The 22225-nt window shown below is 42.5% G+C and overlaps 1 protein-coding gene across 1 annotated transcript; it reads left to right on the forward strand.

Moving 5' to 3' along the window:
- Window positions 1–357: 357 nt before the first annotated feature.
- Window positions 358–17870, forward strand: LOC138609456 (NLR family CARD domain-containing protein 3-like). Its single transcript, XM_069682092.1, has 9 exons — window positions 358–467; window positions 2414–2524; window positions 3073–3183; window positions 4104–4179; window positions 4352–4577; window positions 4806–6597; window positions 6705–6878; window positions 10791–10962; window positions 17167–17870. The coding sequence occupies exons 1-9, from the start codon at window positions 358–360 to the stop codon at window positions 17758–17760; spliced, it is 3366 nt and encodes a 1121-aa protein (XP_069538193.1). The 3' UTR covers window positions 17761–17870.
- Window positions 17871–22225: the final 4355 nt, after the last annotated feature.

Consider the following 22225-nt stretch of genomic DNA (forward strand, 5'->3'; position numbering starts at 1 on the left):
TACCACGTGTTTTACTGTGAAGCTCATTGTGAACAGTTTCATATGAAGCTGTAATCATTCTTTATTGATCAATGTGCTGCTTCTGCTCAGAGTGCAGCTCTGCCAGCAGGGGGCGCTCTGCTATGGATCAGTGTGAGGACACAGAGGAGGGAGCCCCTCCCTCTAAAAGCTCTCTGCGTGGGGAACATGAAGCTCTGAGGTGAGATGAGGATCTCTAACTGTCCATGACTCTCCTCTATGTCACAGCTCAGCACTCACATCACTGCACCATCATCACTCACACTCACTGTCACACCTGCTGCTGAACAGGTGAACAACAGCTCACTGTAACTAATCATGTTGTTTGTTTGTATCAGGATGCAGCAGCAGAGACCAGACTCTCCTGGACCCAGCTGTGTGTCCATGAAGAGTGACCGGTCTATGGGTAAACCTATTAACTTTAAAGTTGGACATCCTGCTGATGGAAGGTAAGAATCAAAAAAGTTAATGTTCTGACTCTGCTGAGGAAAGACTCATGTCCTGGTCCAGAGCTTCATAGTGTGTTGTATGACTCAAAAAGGTTGAGGACCCAGATGCAGACTCAGAAAAGAGTTGAATTAACTGAGGCAAATGCAAAAACAAAATCTTAAATCCAACTAAAGACAAAAAAGGAAAACCACTAGGCAGAGCAAAAACTTACTTCAAACAAATCCAGGTAACAGATAATCCACAGGAAAAATACATCAGTAACAAGAGGAGCCACGAGGACACTAGGAGCAGGTATTATGATGGTAGATGTACACAAAGACAAAGACAATAAACCAGCACCGAGACAGGGGAGCACAAAGACTAAATAAACTAGGAGGTGAGGCCGATCAGACACAGGTGAGACAATCAAGGGGCAGGTGAAAACAATAAGGGCGGGGCACATAATCAAACAAGCGGGAAACACACAAAGGCAGGAAGTGGACCAACACGAGAGACAAGAGGCTCTTCTCGTGTCTCAGTTTGTACCTCCTCGAGTCCTTTCCTCGACTCCTCTCCTCGCATCTTAGTCCCTCCCGACGGATATGCGAGCGGAGGAGGCGAGGAAGAGGCACGAGGAGAGAGGAGTCGAGGCCACAGACATTTAACAACATGAGACATCCCTGCTTCAGAGCCGTCACTTAAAAGCGACGTCAATTAAATATGATGTGTGGCACAGCTGCATCGTCTGTCTGTTTTGTTACAGCCTGCTGTTTTTATGATCTCTGTCAGCAGAACAGTGTTTATGACAAGTTACTTTTAATTCAATTCACAACGTGGCAGAATGTGACGCGAATGTTCGGATGTCATTTATTTTTTAATTTAACACACACACTCACACACGCAACTAAGAGGTAGAATTATTGTAATCCTCAAGCATAACTACGTGGCACCAACAATCGTGCCCACAGATATTAACTGTCCAGTGTTTTATGCAGGCATGTGAGCATACAGCCGTGTGATCCGGCAGCAACAATAAGTCAATAAACATCTATAGCCGATCTTTCTTTGATGGTCAGCACACAGAACTTTAATAAACATGAGATCCTGTCCGGACCTGACGGCGTGTCTGCAGACTTAAATAATGAATGAGTTACCTGCTGTGCCTCGCGCCAAAATGTTATGTTTTGTTTCTGCTCAAAAACAGTCGATACATGAACATCAGGCTGTGGAAACTTCAAATAAAAAGTCCAGGCCTACACCTGTCCTTCTAATGTAGGAGACAGTTTGTCTTCTGGTTTTGATGAAGAAATAGCAACATGTGGACATGCTGTGGGTTAGTCTGGTGCGCACTCTGTTAAATGTGAGACACACCACGGAGAATACCTGCTCAGACGGAACAGGTGTCCCAGGAGCAGAGATATGCAGCACAGCTTTGTTTTGTTTTGTTTTTTAACTGTTTAAATTAACCAGTTAAAATTTATTAACTGACGGTTAATTGTTAACCGGTTGCAGTGCACATCTCTACAACTTATGAATACAAAAGCGACACTTTCATTTGTGTAGTCCTGCTCCCGCCGTGGTTTGTATATTTCAGCTGTTTCACGCCTCTTTTTACATCACGGTGCTGAAAAGACTTTCGCAAAGGATATAGCGGTATATCCTCGCTCATAGCTCCTCCGACAAACCTCCTCGATCCTTGATCCTCGATTCCTCTCTCCTCGAGATGCATTTTATGAATTGAGACATCCTTCAAGATGGCGTGCTGAGATCAATTTCTGGGTCACAGGCAGGAGGACCGAGGAGCGAGGAGACGAGGAGGCACTAAAGAGAGAAATGAGAGAGGCCTCATGTCACAGCTCAGCACTCACATCACTCCACCATCATCACTCACACTCACTGTCACACCTGCTGCTGAACAGGTGAACAACAGCTCACTGTAACTAATCATGTTGTTTGTTTGTATCAGGATGCAGCAGCAGAGACCAGACTCTCCTGGACCCAGCTGTGTGTCCATGAAGAGTGACGGGTCTATGGGTAAACCTATTGACTTTAAAGTTGGACATCCTGCTGATGGAAGGTAAGAATTTATCAAATCAATATGAATATAAAATATTATTCTTTAGATTATTTTATGACCATGTTGCCATTATTTATAGAACAGCTTTAGAGAGACGGGAAATATTGTGAAGAGAGAGTGGGGATGACATGCAGCAAAGGGCTGAGGTGGAGTTGAACCCTGGGCCGCTGCAGTGAGGACTGTAGCCTCTGCACATGGAGCACACACTCCAGCACCTGAGCTACACCACCGCCCTGCTCACACTCCTCTGAATTCTTGCTCCAGAGTTTTTTTAGTTCTGAATTTTCCCTAAAGTCACAAATATGGTAACCAGTTAGGCAAAGCAAGCCTGTTTTTAAACTGTCTTTTGCACATTAAGTGTGAAAGTGTGATTGTCGTACAGAACTTTGAGTTATTCAGCCTCATAGCTGGCCTGCAGAACGGTATCCCTCTTTGTTTCTGGCCTCCAGGTTGACCTCAACAACTGCTCTGCCTACCTTGGTCACACCTGCTGCTGAACAAGTGAACAACAGCTCACTGTAACTAATCATGTTGTTTGTTTGTATCAGGATGCAGCAGCAGAGACCAGACTCTCCTGGACCCAGCTGTGCGTCCATGAAGAGTTACCGGTCTTACGGTCGCCTTATTGACTTTAAAGTTGGACATCCTGCTGATGGAAGGTAAGAATCAAAAAGGTAATTTTCTGACTCTGCTGAGGAAAGACTCATGTCCTGGTCCAGAGCTTCATAGTGTGTTGTATGACTCATTAGTATGTAGGGTCCCATTACATCACCACCGCTTCCTTGATCTGCGCTGATCAAAACAACGTCACAACAAAAACAGAATCAGTGACAACAGGAGACAATACAAAGAAAATAGACATCTGAAACACCAATAAACAATCTAAACATTATGATGGGTAAAATAATATATTTTGTTTTGTGACATCAAAACACACACACACACACACACACACACACACACACACACACACACACACACACACACACACACACACACACACACACACTCGTACACCAGTTGAGCATCTCAAAGCAGTTCTGTTGCAGGCCTCCAGAGCAGCCTCATAGCTGGCCTGCAGAACGGTATCCCTCTTTGTTTCTGGCCTCCAGGTTGACCTCAACAACTGCTCTGCCTACCTTGTTATCATCCTTCCTGACATCTACAGCTGCTAAGCTTGTGGGTTAACCTCCTATCCATTCACCTCAAGGCCTTTGCTTGGCCCCTGCCCAGCCCCCAGGTGCTCCGATTGAGGGCTCCTGTTCTGCCCTTGTCCATCCTCCAGGCTGTTCATTAAGATGAACATCTTTATTTCTTAGCTCCAAGAAATTCCCTTCCCTTCATTCAAACTCCCCTTCATTCTGTCCTCTGCATCACTGGCAAAACATGTCTCGGCAGTTTGGGAATAAAACCAATAGTGATCATAATCAGTGGTTTGCTCTCATGCTATCTTTCCATCCTTTAACATTGGACACCCTCCTCCCACTGACCCAGCCCTCATGGTCAGACCCCACAGCTCACTCCCTCTATCAGTCAGCTGTGTCATTAATTGTCCTTAAACTTGATGTTTTCTCCACAGAGTTCAGCAGAGCTCAGAGGTTCACAGTGATCAGTCAGCCCAGCAGCATCAGACAGACCTGGACTCCACATTTAAGGTGTGTACAACACACTGTTTACAATGAACTACATTAACTACAGGCTAAATGCCAAACCATCATTCAGTCTCCATGCTGTTCTGTTTGAGCAGCAGGCCTTCAGACTGACTGATGGATCACATGTTGTGTTCTACCACTTTATATTCATGTTCAGAGTCTGGTTCTGTTCCAGCTGCTGGAGGAGAACATTGTCACATTTGTGAAGAACGAGCTGAAGAGAGTCCAGAGGGTTCTGAGTTCAGATTACCCAGCATGCTTAGAGAGTCAGAGGGAGGAGGAGGAGGTGTTGGATGGTGATGATGAAGATCAGAGGAGCAGCAGAGATGCATTTGTGAAGATCACTCTGCACTTCCTGAGGAGAATAAATCAGGAGGAGCTGGCTGACTGTCTGCAGAGCAGTAAGAGGATTTAATCAGGTTTAACATGATGGAAAGAGGAAATGCAGGTTTACATTTCTAAACTTAGTAAATATGATACACACATCTATATCAGATCAGAGCTTGTTTGTCATCCACTAAATGCTTTAATAAAACTGATGCAGAAGGAAAAACTCTAAAGCCACACTTGAATGTTGAGATTTTCTTCAGGATCCACTCTTTGATATCATTTGTTGTTTGTTTATTCAGGATCTGTTGCTGCAGAGTGCCGACAGAAACTGAAGTCTAACCTGAAGGAGAAGTTCCAGTGTGTGTTTGAGGGGATCGCTAAAGCAGGAAACCCAACCCTTCTGAATCAGATCTACACAGAGCTCTACATCACAGAGGGAGGGACTGGAGAGGTCAATGATGAACATGAGGTCAGACAGATCGAATCAGCATCCAGGAAACCAGACAGACCAGAAACAACCATCAGACAAGAAGACATCTTTAAAGCCTCACCTGGAAGAGATGGACCAATCAGAACAGTGATGACAAAGGGAGTGGCTGGCATTGGGAAAACTGTCTTAACACAGAAGTTCACTCTGGACTGGGCTGAAGACAAAGCCAACCAGGACATACAGTTCATGTTTCCCTTCACCTTCAGAGAGCTGAATGTGCTGAAAGAGAAGAAGTTCAGCTTGGTGGAACTTGTTCATCTCTTCTTCACTGAAACCAAAGAAGCAGGAATCTGCAGGTTTGAAGAGTTCCAGGTCGTGTTCATCTTTGACGGTCTGGATGAGTGTCGACTTCCTCTGGACTTCCACAACAATGAGATCCTGACTGATGTCACAGAGTCCACCTCAGTGGATGTGCTGCTGACAAACCTCATCAGAGGGAAACTCCTTCCCTCTACTCGCCTCTGGATAACCACACGACCCGCAGCAGCCAATCAGATCCCTCCTGAGTGTGTTGACATGGTGACAGAGGTCAGAGGGTTCACTGACCTTCAGAAGGAGGAGTACTTCAGGAAGAGATTCAGAGATGAGGAGCAGGCCAACAGAATCATCTCCCACATCAAGACATCCCGAAGCCTCCACATCATGTGCCACATCCCAGTCTTCTGCTGGATCACTGCTACAGTTCTGGAGGACGTGTTGAAGACCAGAGAGGGAGGAGAGCTGCCCAAGACCCTGACTGAGATGTACATCCACTTCCTGGTGGTTCAGACCAAACTGAAGAACATCAAGCATGATGGAGGAGCTGAGACAGATCAACACTGGAGTCCAGAGAGCAGGAAGATGATTGAGTCTCTGGGAAAACTGTCTTTTGAGCAGCTGCAGAAAGGAAACCTGATCTTCTATGAGTCAGACCTGACAGAGTGTGGCATCGATATCAGAGCAGCCTCAGTGTACTCAGGAGTGTTCACACAGGTCTTTAAAGAGGAGAGAGGACTGTACCAGGACACGGTGTTCTGCTTCATCCATCTGAGTGTTCAGGAGTTTCTGGCTGCTCTTCATGTCTATCTGAAGTTCATCAACTCCAGGGTCAATCTGCTGTCAGGAGAACAAACAACCTGGCGGTCTAAAGTGTTCAGAGAAACAAAACGTTTCTACCAGAGTGCTGTGGACCAGGCCTTACAGAGTCCAAACGGACACTTGGACTTGTTCCTCCGCTTCCTCCTCGGTCTTTCACTAGAAACCAATCAGAGTCTCCTGAGAGGTCTGCTGACACAGACAGGAAGTGGTTCACACAACAAAAAGAAAACAGTCGAGTACATTGGGACAAAGATCAGTGAGAATCTGTCTGCAGAGAAAAGCATCAATCTGTTCCACTGTCTGAATGAACTGAATGATAGTTCTCTAGTGGAGCAGATCCAACAGTCCCTGAGATCAGGACGTCTCTCCACAGATGAACTGTCTCCTGCTCAGTGGTCAGCTCTGGTCTTCATCTTACTGTCATCAGAAAAAGATCTGGACGTGTTTGACCTGAAGAAGTACTCTGCTTCAGAGGAGGCTCTTCTGAGGCTGCTGCCAGTGGTCAAAGCCTCCAACAAAGCTCTGTACGTGAACACATCATTCTCCATGTTAAATTTAGTTTTACTTTATTCAGAAAAAACAACTATTTCTTGTAATTGTTTCCTTTTATGTACTGTTGATTCCTCTTCAGGCTGAGTGGCTGTAACCTGTCAGAGAGAAGGTGTGAGGCTCTGTCCTCAGTCCTCAGCTCCCAGTCCTCTTCTCTGAGAGAGCTGGACCTGAGTAACAACAACCTGCAGGATTCAGGAGTGACTCTTCTGTCTGCCGGTCTAAAAACTCCACACTGCAGACTGGAAACTCTCAGGTTAGTGTGCAGCTGTGTGAAAATGATAACCCTCTGAGCTCACATGTTCTGTATATTTGCTCAGTTCTCAGCTCTCAGTCCTGTGAGTCTGAATAACCCTGTAATTAAAATGGCTTTAATATCACACTGAAGGGGTCAGCTGACAAAGGATCTTGTCACCAGTGTTGTGTTCATGTTCACGGCTCAGTAACTTGACTTGGATATATAAATGCTGGTCTAAGACAGTCTGAGTTATGTTCATCTGGACTCCATCATGTGTGGTCCAAAGAGAAGAATCCCAACGACGACTGTAATAAAGCAGAGATGATGATTGGAACATTTATAAACTTATAAAGAGCCTTTCCTTCAGACTGAACAGTCCAGTACAGTAGCTGCATCACTGCTGATGACAAAGCAATCTGTGTTGGTCTCTGGCTCCTTCTTACCTTCACTCCTCCCCGAGTACTTTGCCCACAGACTTGAAGGTGCTGACCCTCTATCCCACAGCTTCATACTCTGCAAACTGCCCCAATGTTCTCTGGAGGTCACAGAGAAACTAAGTCAGCAGAACGTTATCCACAGCAGAGGCCATCATGACGGACCCTCTCTACCCATGCTTTGTCTTCATATCCTGTTAATGAAAGTCAGAAAATAATCTTTCACAAGGTGACAACCGTATGTGGCGCCGGTGTAGCTCAGCCATTAAGACGCGCCCCATGTATAGAGGCACACTACTCGACGCAGAGGCCCTGGGTTCGACTCCGACCTTCAGCCCTTTGCTGCATGTCCTCCCCGGTCTCTCTTCCATCATTCCCGACTCTATCCACTGTCCTGTCCAATGAAGGCAACAAAAGGTTTAGATTTTTTGACCTGAGCGAGTTGACAGGTAAGGGTGACTTAGTTTCCTCACCGTGAGCCAGTAAATACTCTGGACATAAGTGAACTTACTTTGAATGTGTGTAGCTACATTTGGTTCTGTGAAGAGTCTTGTATTCCCACACGTCAGGTGAAACTTTATCCAAACAATAAGCCATGGATCACTAAGTCCTTGAAAGAAATAACAATGAAGAAACATAACCTCTTTAAAAATAGCAGTGTTGAAGAGAACAGGGAGGTAAAAAGACTGGTTAGGGCAGAGATTCAAAAAGCTCAATTCAGTTATATGGATAAAATTGAGGACAAATTTAAAGGTAATGATCTAAAAAGTTTCTGGAATGGCATGTCAGTCATGACAGGCACAAAAAAAGGTAATATGAATATTAAAATGGATGGTTTTAAATCAGACAAGGGGCTAGCTGCTCATTTTAATCGTTTTTATCTCAGGTTTGATACAAAAGATTTTAAAGAACAAGCTGATCAGATAGAATTAGAAACCTCCTCCACTCCACAGCTTGAATTGGGTGTACAAGATGTCAGGAACATACTCCGTAAAACCAAGACCAACAAGAGCCCCGGCCCTGACAATATATCTGGTCATCTTCTCAAACACTGCGCAGATCAATTACCCCCTATTTTTCACCACATATTAAAGTGTTGCTTAGAGCAACAAAAGGTTCCTACTCTGTGGAAGAAGTCCACAATAGTACCAGTGGCTAAGAAAAAGTCCCCTAAGGGCATTAGTGATTTTAGACCTGTGGCCCTGACTTCACTAGTTATGAAGGTATTTGAAAAGCTCATCAAGAGAGAGCTAGTTGGAGTTGTGGAGGACTCATTGGATCCTCTACAGTTTGCCTGTAGGAGTAAAAAAGGGGTTGATGATGCTGTTCTTACCCTTCTTCATTTACTTTTTAAACACCTTGAAGGTCCAGGGACACATGCACACCTGTTATTTTTAGATTTATCTTCTGCTTTTAACACAAGTCAGCCCCACATTTTAGCCAACAAACTGCTAAATGATTTGAATCTGTGTCCTGGCATTGTTGGATGGATTTTAGACTTTCTTGTGGACAGATCCCAGTGTGTCAGGATTAATGGCTCTTTGTCGGACACATTGTTCTCCTCCACTGGTTCGCCACAGGGCTGTGTCCTTTCACCAATCTGGTACATTTTTTACACTGACAGCTGCAGAAGTTCCCAGCCAGGAAGACGCATTCTGAAGTTTGCAGATGATACAGTCATAGTGAGCCTGTTACAAGGAAGGGAAATAGCACGTGGCCCAGTGGTGGACGATTTTATAGAGTGGCGTGATAACTCTTTTTTAAAATGAAATGTACGTAAAACTAAAGACGTGCATTGATTTGAGAAGGCAGCCTAATACACCAATTAAAACAGCAATTAAGGGTGAGATGGTTGACCAAGTCCAGTGTTACAAGTCCCTGGGTGTTGTTATCGACAACAAGCTAACATTTAAAGAAAACACAGACGCAGTCTGCAAAAAGCCACAGCAGAGACTGCACTTTCTCCGTCAACTTAACTGGTTTGGGGTGTGCAGCAGACTGATGAATCTGTTCTACTCCTCCATGGTAGAGTCTGTCCTCACCTTTGCCATAATCTCCTGGTTTGGTAACCTGTCATTAGGGGACAGAAACAGGTTACAATGGATCATAAGAGTTGCCAGTAAGATCATTGGCATAAGATTACCTGATCAGTCTTACACCTTCTCCAAGAGAGCAACATCTCAGGCTGGAGACATCTTACAGTGTCCTCGACATCCTCTCCATGGTGAGGATGGGGGTAATGTGAGACCTGGTGAGGAGTCTTGCAGCAGCATTCTGTGTTGACTGCAGGCGATTAAGCGCAGACTTGCTGAGTGACGAGAGGAGTGTGTGGCAGTCGTCGAGGTGAAACTACAGTTGAAACTAAAGTTCTCAGTTTACTTATATTTCTTAGGTGGACATAACATGATCTGGTTACCTGCTTAACATGGCTGTCAAAAGATGATGATTTATCAACTATTACTCCTAAATGACGTGGGCTAAAGCCAACAGCAGAGGAAAGGGGCCCAATGTTGTGATCCTGTGAGCTGATTGGATGGAAAGAGCTCAAGGCGGTAGGAATAAGAGAGGAGCTAGCATGAAGTGGATGAGAGTTATGATGCATATTGGACCTAATAGTCATTACTTTATCAACACAGAAGGAAAGGAAGGTATTGCAGTCATCAACAGTGAAACATGGTAATGTGGAGAGCGCTGGTGAAACAATGTTTTAAATAGTTATGAAACGTTGGGATTTCTTTTTGATGAAGAAATCAGGTCAGCAAAATAAGCCGTCCAGGCTTCCTGTACTGCTTCTTTAAAAGAACGCCGGAGATCTTTAAGATGTAGGCGATGCACTTCCACAGACGTTCAGACCTGTGACAGTGTGGTCTCAGGCAGCAGACAGCCTCTGTTATCCACTGACAACTGTTGCAGGTAGCCCGAGTCCTAACCTTTAAAGGTGCCTCTTTGTCCAGTAACGTGGAGCAATGACCATTAAAAGACTGCGTTAAAAACTCAACATTGTGAGGATTTATATTAAAATCACAGCAGGAGTGTGCTGAGAACTGGTCGGCTGTATTTCCTGTAATGAGGAGGCTCTTCTGAGGCTGCTGCCAGTGGTCAAAGCCTCGAACAAAGCTCTGTACGTGAACACATCACTGTCCATGTTAAATGTAGTTTTACTTTATTGAGAAAAAACAACTATCTCTTGTAATTGTTTCCTTTTATGTACTGTTGATTCCTCTTCAGGCTGAGTGGCTGTAAACTGTCAGAGAGAAGCTGTGAGGCTCTGTCCTCAGTCCTCAGCTCCCAGTCCTCTTCTCTGAGAGAGCTGGACCTGAGTAACAACAACCTGCAGGATTCAGGAGTTAAGCTGCTTTCTGACGGGCTGGAGAGTCCAAACCGTACACTGGAAACTCTCAGGTCAGGATTAAACAGATTTAACAAGTTTATCCAAAAAGATTTCATTGACTTTCTACATTTGATTTGTAATTAACTGAGTGAAGATCCTTTCCAGGCTGAGTGGCTGTAAACTGTCAGAGAGAAGCTGTGAGGCTCTGTCCTCAGTCCTCAGCTCCCAGTCCTCTTCTCTGAGAGAGCTGGACCTGAGTAACAACAACCTGCAGGATCCAGGAGTGACTCTTCTGTCTGCTGGTCTAAAAACTCCACACTGCAGACTGGAAACTCTCAGGTTAGTGTGCAGCTGTGTGAAAATGATAACCCTCTGAGCTCACATGTTCTGTATATTTGCTCAGTTCTCAGCTCTCAGTCCTGTGAGTCTGAATAACCCTGCACAGCAAATTCGGCCCTTTGGAATAAACTCTCTGAGTTAAAATCAACTCAGTTTGAGTGTACATGTGAGACCATCGAATAAACTCTAGGGCATAGTTAAAGTTACTCTTTTCCGGGAGTTGATCTTTCAACTCTTTTTAGGAGTTAAAACTGAACTCCTCTGGGAGTTAAAACACTACTCCCATTAAGAGGAAAAAGCACTCTCATTGAGAGTTCATTTTAGGTGAACTCTTTCACAGTGTTAACAGTGAAATTGTTTTATTGAACACTTACAGAGTTAATATATAAAATCACAAAAAATGTTTGTTAGATGAAAATTAATACAAAAAACACATAAATTACTTCAATGCCTTTATTTGAACACATCCAGAAAGTGTGTTCACAACTCCTTGCTTCATGAATATTAACTTTTGTAACAAGTTACATTTGGAGTAAAAGCTTTCTTCAGTAACAGTGTAAACATGTAACAGCATACACATTTAAAATAAACAGCTACAATGGCAGCTTAACAGTTAGGAAATTGTGTGGTCAAATGGAAATCACAAATAAAAAATATGTAGTAAAAAAATAAATTTGCATATTTCAGCAAAACTGGAAAAAAATATACCATACCACATCCCCTCTGTGCTGCATAAACTTTTCTGAGGAAAGTGCAAGTGTGATCATTTTTAAAACAACCTTAAATGTAAATGTACAGCAGTCTGTTAGGATTCTGAAAGCAAACTTCTCTGTAATGCAGGATTATGTTAACATGAAATAGAATGTTAAACGTGCTGTTAAAGCACGAAAACATGTACAAGAACGTAAAACATGAATTCAATACATTCAGTTTGGCCAACATTTTAGGCATTTTAGGCCAACAGATTAAATAATACAGCCCTCTGACACAACATCAAAATAAAAATCACACCCATAGGACATTTGAGAATCCAAACTTTTGAAATGTCTTAATTTCTCCCTTTCTAGAACCAGTATCTTCCTGGGGATGTTTTCACTAACTTGGAAAGCATGGAAATGGTCATGGAAACAAGTTTCATGTTCATTTAGAACTAAAACACTTTACCATTGTGCACAATGATAGAAGTTATTTTGCTGAAGACTGGTGTGTTTTCTTGTGTCAGTACAAACAAAGAGGCCAACGCGATATTCACACTTTACCCAGTTTGTCAGGTTGACAGTGGCTTGTGAATCAATGTGAAGATATGTAGACACATGCTCTGTACACTCTAGTGTTTCAAGTAAACACATTTTGACTGGACCAGACTCAATTGCTTTTGAAGTCAGGCATTCCCAATGATAGGCTACTGCAAACTGGTGTTTCCTTGCAAGTGATACTGTTAAAAAGTTTTTCACACCATCCTTAAAAAAATGGTGTTTAGCCATAGTCCAGCCATAGCCATAGCCTTAGTCATAGTCCAGATATGAATGAGGGGTCCAATTTTTCGAATGCACCTCGGATAGTGGACCATGAAATGATGTTTTGGAATCAAGTTCTTTGATGGGTACAGTTCTTTGAAGAGCTGGTGATGTTCAATGATAAGGTGCTTTAAATACACGGTCATCCCTTCAGTGATTGAGTATGAGAACACAATGTTTATTATGTTCAGCAACAAGAGCATCAAGCGCCAGTGCAAATCATCCTCTGATACCAGGTCACCAAATATCAAAGGTGATCAAACACAGTGTTTGTGATGCGTTTAACCCTATTCCATGTCCGACACAGTCAAGCTTTACATTTGTTGGCTTGTTTTTCTTTTCCACATAGCCATAATTAAAAGCATAAATCCTATTCAAGAGGCTTTCTTTGGAGATGAAATGTTCAATCAAATATTCAAATAGAAGTTTGACCTCATATTGACCAACCCCTTCCAAAATGTCACGCATGATGTCAACTGCATAATTTTCTGCATTATGGAAATACTGCAAAGTGTTCAGTATGCTCTTTCTGTTGATGCCAAATGAAGAAGTTGGATCATCTACCAAAGAAGAATAATGTTGATCATTGAAAACTGGTGATCTTATGGTCAAACGTGGGTCATCTTCTGAGAAAACTGACTGAGCTGAAGATTTATCAATTAGGCAAAGTCTACAGAAGTCATTTGCACTAAATGACTCCAAGAATCCAAGAATGCTGTGCATACCCAAATTATCACCAGTAATTTGTGCAAGAGTGCCACGTACAGGAAATTCAGCAAATGGAAGAGCAACCCCAGTTGTCTCTAATATTTTCAAGTCTCTTACTAAGGGTTTCAGAATTTCATCAATGCCGTATTTCTTAGCATCTTGTGCATGAAACAATGATACTAGATGAATATTCATTAAGGCAGAATTCACCTTGGGTGGAAGATTCCTGAGGATGAAGTAAAGACAGCCAACTTTATGAATACCTTTTTTTGACCCTAGTGGGTTTGCACACTCAACATCGTCATAGTACAACTGGATTTGGAGGGCAAACTTGTCACTTGAAAACAAGGGATGACTTTTGAAGTAGCTTCCATCACAGAAGTTCTCGTATTTGTCACTCTGAGTAGATGTTTGCATCATCTCAGAAATAGTTTCATTCTTGAAGATGAACTGGAGTGTTTTGAGTATGGGAATATATATGAATTTGTCAATGATTGGAACTTGCTCATAGGTTCCACTTTTGCTATTTCGTCTGGTATCAAACCTTATATCTAGACGCTTTTCAACTGGTACAATATCCCATTTTTCTGTGAAATATTTCTTCCATTTACTGTTAGAATTCAAGTGGCTAAAAGGGTTGTCAATACCTTTAAATAACTCTTCTATGGCTGATCTTGCAGGACTGCCGGCAGGTAGTAAGTTTAGTACATGGTCCTGAATATTAGACTGTAAGTCTCCCACAAAGTCCTCTAAATTCTCGATGGTAGAAAGCACTACAGTATTTGGTACACCGCTTCCTAAAAGCTTGGCAATAATTGATGCACACATATCTTTGCTGCCCGTTGACACTGAAGGGCCTGCTTCAATATTTTGGTGCTGAGATGAAGTGGAAGGTGTTTCATCATTTAGGCACAGAGGATTATTGTGCTCTTGAATGGCATGGTTGGAATGGGTCTCCTCTGTTGCACATGTGTTGACAATATGCGCATGTATCTTTATGAGATGTCTTCTAAACCCAGAATAACTAGAGAATTGCAAGCAACATCCTATTGGACCACATTTTAGCCTCAGATTTTTCCCAGGATAGATTCCATGCATTAGTTTGAGGTGCCTGAATAAAAGTAAGGCTGTCCCAAAGGATGACGCACAGAGGAAACATCTCAACATTTTTGCTGCTTGAACTTTTTACGGCTTGTTCAACAACTTTGCTCTCAACTCCTTGACTTTTGGAGTTTCTTCCATTGTGCCAATATCTATGCTGTACAGAGTAGTCTGCAAAAATGTGTACAGGCTGGACAGAGCATCATCATATTTCACACTGAAAACAAAGTGGGACTTGAACAGCTCATCAAATGCGCCCAAGGATGTACCTGACTGACATGGCAGAAGCTTTCTATCCACGACTATGTAGAAGCTGAAAACCTGAGCTTTTGAAGTCCCTGTGGCCAGAAGATATGGCTGGGGGTTTCCTTCTGTGGATTAAAATCACAGCAGGAGTGTGCTGAGAACTGGTCGGCTGTATTTCCTGTCATGATGCCGGCATGCAATGTTCTTTTAGGACAGGAAAGGTCATCAATTACACAGAGATCAAAGGAAATACATGAATGATCACTGATCAGTTGGTCTTCACAGCAGATATCATTAATATCTAGTCCCAGAGATGAAGGTCCCAGGTGTGACCCCTCCTGTGAGTGGCGCTTTAAACATGTTGCTTGAAGATCAAAGATTCAGTGATATTAAGAAATTCAGTGGCTACACAGTTTGTGACATCATCAATGTGCAGGTTAAAATCAGCAGCTAAAAGTGCTCTGTCCAGCTTCATGAGAGAAGTCAGAAAGTGAACTCAGGTAAAAAGTGAGCAGCTGGACCAGGAGGTCGATCAATGAGAACACCACAGTGAGACCTCCACCGCGGCCTGAGCGACGTGGAGTCCCAATAACTGAACAGTCCATGGGGCACAGTTCATTTAAATGAACACATTCTTTTTGTCAGGTTTCAGTGTAGAAGAGAAGAGACAGACTGTCCCTTAAAATAAGTCATTTAATATGTGAGCCTTGTTACCCACAGATCTGCATTAATCAGACACATTTTAATAGAGGAACGGGGCCTTCGGGGGGGCATGCAGGTTAAAGGATCACTCGCCCACCAGGGTGATGCTGACTATGACGAGGGCGTGAGTGCTGGTTAGTGATCCTGACTGGGATGAGCATGATTACAGGAGTGAAGGCAGAGATACAAGTTACAGAGTTAGTAGTGACCCCTCCTAGTCAAGAGGGGGAGCTGATGGTGTGTGTGTGTGTGTGTGTGTGTGTGTGTGTGTGTGTGTGTGTATGTGTGTGTGTGTGTGTGTGTGTGTGTGTAGTCTCTCAGGCTGTCTGATCACACAGGAAGGCTGTGCCTCTCTGGCCTCGGCTCTGAGCTCCTCCCACCTGAGAGAGCTGGACCTGAGCTACAATCATCCAGGAGAACCAGGAGAGAAGCTGCTGTCTGCTGGACTGGAGGATCCACACTGCAGACTGGAGACACTGAGGTACAGACAGACAGACAGACAGACAGACAGACAGACAGACAGACAGACAGACATGTTTTGTCCCTCAGCTTGTTTTCCATCTGTATAAATGATTTGGATCTTAAATGAAGAAATCTAATGTAGGTATACATTTGAAGAATTGAATTGTGGGTATTTTGTTGTCTGCAGACGATGTTGCTCTACTGGCTGAATCAGAAGATGATTGACAACATTTGTTAAAGACCTGCTGTTACAGGTGGAGGTTGTTGATTCATCAGAGTAAAACACAGATAATTCACTTCAGAACAAAGGGTGTTCCAAGCAGCATATATCCAAATCAAGCACAGTTATGGTGCTGAAGCTTACGTTACAGCAAACTGAACCAGGAGTCAGAGGTGTTTAGGTGCACAGGTGAGAACAGGAATCCTTCCTCTGGCTCTTGAAGTGGGCACATTTAAACACATCCAGGAGGAACACAGGCTGTGTGAGCTTTGTGAGAATGAATCACATTTTCTTTTGTATTGTCCTTTTTATGATGAGATCAGAGCATCCTTGATGAATGAAATGTATGCTGAAAATCCTCAAATGTTTTGGTGCTCTGACGACGACAGGATGGAACGTTTGTTTGGCTTTAATGTTTATAAGTCGGCCATTTTTGTTTGTAGATCCTGGAAGAAACGTCAGGATGGTTTATTTCTTTCATATTATTTCTGTTACGTGTCGACTTCTGGTTTCTGCTGTCTCTCTGCCTTTTTATGGGCCGGACATGTTGTTTATGTCTGACAGTAATAACACAATCAATCACACACAGACAGACAGACAGAAGCTGTCTCTCTGTCTCTAACTGGTGACCTTGCTGTCTGATGGAGGATGTGAGTGAAGCTGTATGAAGTCGATTCTGATCTGGTTTCTTCCTCCAGGTTGGACCATGGTGGACGGCACAGACTGAAACCTGATGAGAGGAAGTGTGAGTGTGTTTGAACTTTGATTCATGAGAACACAGCTGCTCATGTTGGGCTCCACTTTTTGTAATTGTCTTGACTGAAGATGAATTTCAATCAGGATTGACTTTCTGTTTTTGTCAGTGTGGCTGTAAAGATGTACGAAGTGAACAAAGTGAACAGCAGGATCCGATCAAAAGAATCAATACATTTGATGATCAGTGAAGAGAAGATTCACTGTGTTTCTTCCAGCTCTGATCTTTCTGCTTCATGTGACCTCTGACCTAATAACAGTTTGAGACAGCAGATGGTTCACAGCTTCTTTGTGCTGCACTTTTATTACTGACACTTGATTGTGCTCTTATCCTGGGCTCCACACATCCTGACTGCCATGTTCACTAACTGTTCATTTCATTACAGCTGCAGTGTTGAGTTTCAGTGCTGCTAAATATTCACAGTTAAACATGAAATCTAAGTTTGACTGACTTTCAGAAACTGTCAGTAAAGTTGTTTTTGAATGAACAGATGATAACCTGCAGCTGTGTTGTGTCTCCTTCTCTCCATCAGACGCCTGTGAGCTGGAAGTGGACACAAACACAGTGAACAGAAAACTCAAACTGTCTGACAACAACAGGAAGGTGACACATGTGTGGGAGGAGGATCAGTCATATCCTGATCATCCAGACAGATTTGATTCTTGGCCTCAGCTGCTGTGTAGGACTGGTCTGACTGGTCGCTGTTACTGGGAGGTCGAGTGGAGAGGAAGGGTTGATGTATCAGTGAGTTACAGAGGAATCAGGAGGAAAGGAGGCAGTGAAGAATGTGTGTTTGGATGGAATGATCAGTCCTGGAGTCTGATCTGCTTTGATGAAGGTTACTATGTCTGTCACAATAACAGAGAAACAAAGATCTTCTCCTCCTCCTCCTCCTCCTCCTCCTCCTCTGGTAGAGTAGCAGTGTATGTGGACTGTCCTGCTGGCACTCTGTCCTTCTACAGAGTCTCCTCTGACACACTGATCCACCTCCACACCTTCAGCACCACCTTCACTGAACCTCTTTATCCTGGGTTCAGGTTCTGGTTCGTGTCAGTAGGTTCCTGGTTGTCTCTGTGTTCTCTGTAGGTCAGAGAAACTCTGCTGACTGAACATCACTGACTCTGTTCACTGACTCAAACTCTTTCATGAGTCTGATTTCATCACTTTGATTTGAATCATTTTATCAGGTTAAAAACTCAAAGATATTTACTTGTAAAAAAGAACTCATGATTTTGATTCATTTGTGTTTCTGTTCTATTTTGAACGATGTCGTCGTTTATTTGAATAAAATCTTGACCTTTGATCCTGAAGGAAATCATTTCATCTCGTCTGTCATCACTTTGAACACATGTGACGTTTGTCTTGTAACAGGTGACCCTTTGTGTGAGACCACATGGACAGAGATGTTGGAACACTTTCATAAAGCTCACATTCACCATATTAACACAGCGGCCATTTTCTTCTGACGTTAAGTTCAGGGTGAGAGGCTCAGATACTGTTAGCATGTTGTGCTGCTGCACATGCATGTAGCCTGGTCCAGTTCATAAGAAACATTAGTAGCTCAAGAAAACCTGCAGACCTCTACTCACAGCTGACACACACTAATAACAGACATGATTATGACAGCAGACGTGCCTTTATGGGGCGCTTCACGTTACCTCTGCCTGAATCTAATGCTTCAAAGAGGACTGTCACGTATAGGGCCATGTTGACCTGAATAAACACTCATAAGATCAGTTTTAAAAAGAGATTAAGAAACACAATTATTCTAAAAGAAATCAGTTCAGCCTCAATGTGACATTTTGTATGTGAACGTGGATAAAACTCAGACTAATTTACATCAACTGAAGCTAAAATAACCATCTACTGTTGTGGTGACACGATGAATGTGAAAGAGTTTCTCTTCTGTTTTACTTGTGTTTTATTTCTGGTGCTTTGTTTCTCATGTCGAAGGTCGTCTGTTGTGTCATCTTGAATGTTTTGTCTTGTTTTCTTTTGTATGGACCGCAGGGAGAACTGTTGTTACTGCGCGTCCATGTTTGCTCGTGACAGCAACAGGCGTTGTTCACCGCCAATCAGACCGTGAAGAGGAGCTGCGTGAAGATACATGTTGGATAGAATGAGACCGGAAGACTCATCAGCACAACTTCAAAATAAAAGTGTTCAACAAGTCAGGAAGCCACAGAGTGCATTTAGGTCAGGACTAAATAGATTAGGCTGTATATGGAATTAAACTGTGACTAACAACTGGATTAAAGAGTTTAGAAAGAGTCCTTAAGTAGAATATCTGACACCAGAGAAGATCAAAGGTGGGAATATGCTCACCTAAATGTTTTGCGCCCACTTGAGCTCCTTCTAGAAATATAGTTTTCAAACCCTGAGCACAAAAACCAGAATAAATTGACCCACAACAACTTGTTTTTAATCTCAGGGGATACCTCTGATCATAAAGCCTTTAGTGACAATGAAGAAGATTTTTAAAGCACAGCTCAAAAATAGCAGCAGACAGATATTATATTGGAAAGGTAGATATAACTTAGAACAAATGACATTTTATTTGTGCATCAATTTAGTTTTGATGAGTTTTTATAAAGAGGTCTAATTTAAGGATCATATAGTTTCACTTTTTAACAGTCATATTGAAACGCTCTTTACCACAGAGGGAGTTATAGAGATAGAGCTTGCAGTGTGTTCCTCATGATGGATCACATGATGGGCTACATGCAATTTAGCATTCAGCTCCTTTAATCAGGTATGAATCCTAGTATGAAGTCCCATTTAGAGCACAGGTAATCCTTACAAGTCAGTATCTGGATCAGGTTGATCCTAACCAGTTTTCTTTGAACAACCGGGATAAAAGTAAGATGGATTACCTGATCCATGATGATGAAAAGAGGATTTCCAAATGAAATGAAACCTTTTGAACAACCTGGGAGCGGATTGGAGGAGAAGAGTCGCAGTTATGTGACACTCAATCAAACTTGTGCCTCAACTTTGTGTCTCTTTAGATTTGACATGAGATTTTTATATTTCTGCTGTTTGCCAGAAAATTTAATGTCAGAATCAACACAATTATAATGTAAGGTGCAGCTCTGTTTCCACTGAACTCTTGTGTAGCTGCACAGGTCCACCTGAGTGTGTGTGTGTGTGTGTGTGTGTGTGTGTGTGTGTGTGTGTGTGTGTGTGTGTGTGTGTGTGTGTGTGTGTGTGTGTGTGTGTGTGTGTTTGTGTTGCAGCTGACTTGTGGGCAGCGTTAGGCGGGAGGACAGAGTACCAGACCTCAGAGAGACTGGAGAGTCAGACCCTGACTCACCCTCCTCGTCTGTTTGGATGCTCCAACAAGACGGGCAGGTTCATCGTAAGTATCTGGTCCAGATGATTAAAACCTCCTCAGTAACAAGAATCATTTTAAACACATTCCTTCAAACACTTCAGTAAGCTGTTATCTTCCTCATGAGGCTGAATGAGTCCTCTTCAGTGTGTTGTTTCTCAGACATCGATGATGCGCAGATGAAGAAAAGAACTTCCGTTGACACCGACTTGTTTGTATATAAGCACAGATTCATTACAAAGAATCAGCATCAGTCAGGCTTCATGAATAACTGGGAGATCACCTCAGCCAAATAGTGTCTCCCCGAAACACAGTCCAACATGCACTTATATATGTTCCAGGTGTGTTTATGTGTCTCTTACCATGTGTTTCACATGAGGACGAAACCCCTTTTCTTTCCCCCAAAAGGCTCCTATTTCATCAACATTAGACGGGGTCCTCTTCTCATTGACATGTTTTCATAGTATCCTATAGCTCGTTTTAGACAGGGCATATGGCATTAGTTTGACTACTCCTGCACAACAACTTTCCAGAGTCACTTGTAAGCAACTCACATCTCAGGTCAGGTACTACATATTTCCCCCCTTCGAGACGACACAGTCTCGAAAAAGAGAAAATGACGCACTCAGAATGTTTATGACATTCCTCCCGTCCATGCTCGCTACAGCATAACTTTAGCAATAACTTTGAAGTGTGAGAGCGTAAAACCTATCTGGCAGCCATCTCTTCTGTCATATCCATCAAACAATCCAGACAGGAAGATTCTCCCACGGTCCCTCTGCCCCAGGCAACCACATATAGTACTTCAAGTCACTTGAAACGGAGAGTTCTAAAACTTTGTATATTAACAAATTGTATGCAAATGTTTGTGGGAACCTCAGAAATAAAAATGAGAAACTGTCCAGAGTGAGGCTGGTCGACCCATCGCACCTTCCTGTGGACCTTTCCCTACCTAACACCTCTATCCCTAAACACTGGAGAACAAAAAGAGAACACCTGAGGTCCCAATGTATTTGCATTATAATAGAAAACATGATTCTCAAAGCAATCAAAGTAAAGAAACCCCATACCTTTCACTCCTCATACGCCCCTGTTATAAACCCTTAAATGTTACTCATGCAGTTATAGCCAACTCAAAAACTAAACCCAAGCATTATATGTTACTCGGATTGTCACTAACATAAATGTCCAATTTTCATTTCGCGTGCACTACACTCAAAAAAATAACTCATTGGATGAACTCAATTAAATTGTGGACAGAATTTCCATCCAATAAATATATGTTGCCCCAACTCAATACAAGTACATATATGCAATATAATGTATTTGAGTCAACTTAACTCACTTTTTAAAAGTTGGTCCAACTCAAACTAAAAACATCTATGCAATATAATTTAATTGAGTTACATCTACTCATTTGTGTCAAAGAGAGCTAAAGTAAAGTAACTACATTAATGTAGTTAAAATGACTTGTGTTTGTTCAACCTAAAAATTTATAATTAATTGGAAATGAAAGAGATTAATAATTAATCCCCCCCCAATAGGACACACATGAGACCATACCTGGTGGAGGTGCTTTTATTTAAAAGCAGTCGAAACTCAACAGGATCAACAGTGCAGTTAACAAATTACTTTTTAGAACCAAGACCTCAAAATGTAATCCGTAAGGTCAAAAACATTCCTTATTAAACTTCAGTGCCCTGATACACACATTAACTTTTGTAGTTAAATACAGGAAGATAGATTTAAAAGAACACTTTAGCAAGGGTGTTACCTTGGAAATAGGCAGTACAGCCACAACATTTTCAAAACTTCCCAAGCCCAATTATCCTAAATGCCCCACAGTTGCAAACAGTGATACTATGGAGGTTGGCGCTTTGCATCATTCGCAAAATAGGATGTCATTCGGCAGTTTTGATACCACAATTGGCACAATTAAATGCATAACAAATCCTTAATTTTTTAACAAATTGCAATACTAACTGAAGTACAGTTAAAATATTAAAAACTCAACAATAAAAGTGCATAAACATTTTTGGTAAACACTGCCTATTTTACAAATGCAGTTTTAAATTCCACAGGCTTAAGACAACTGGCTCCAAGCAGCAAAACATCAGGGGGGAGCAATTACAGTTCAGTAAGTTCAGTGCAGACCAGGTTCAGAGTCTGTTCAGTTCAGACTCAGTTCAGTGCAGACCAGGTTCAGAGTCTGTTCAGTTC

Source organism: Semicossyphus pulcher, unplaced genomic scaffold (genome assembly GCF_022749685.1).
Source record: "Semicossyphus pulcher isolate SPU_LCO1_2020_fin unplaced genomic scaffold, fSemPul1.0.p SCAF_5, whole genome shotgun sequence".
Lineage (NCBI taxonomy): Eukaryota > Metazoa > Chordata > Actinopteri > Labriformes > Labridae > Semicossyphus > Semicossyphus pulcher.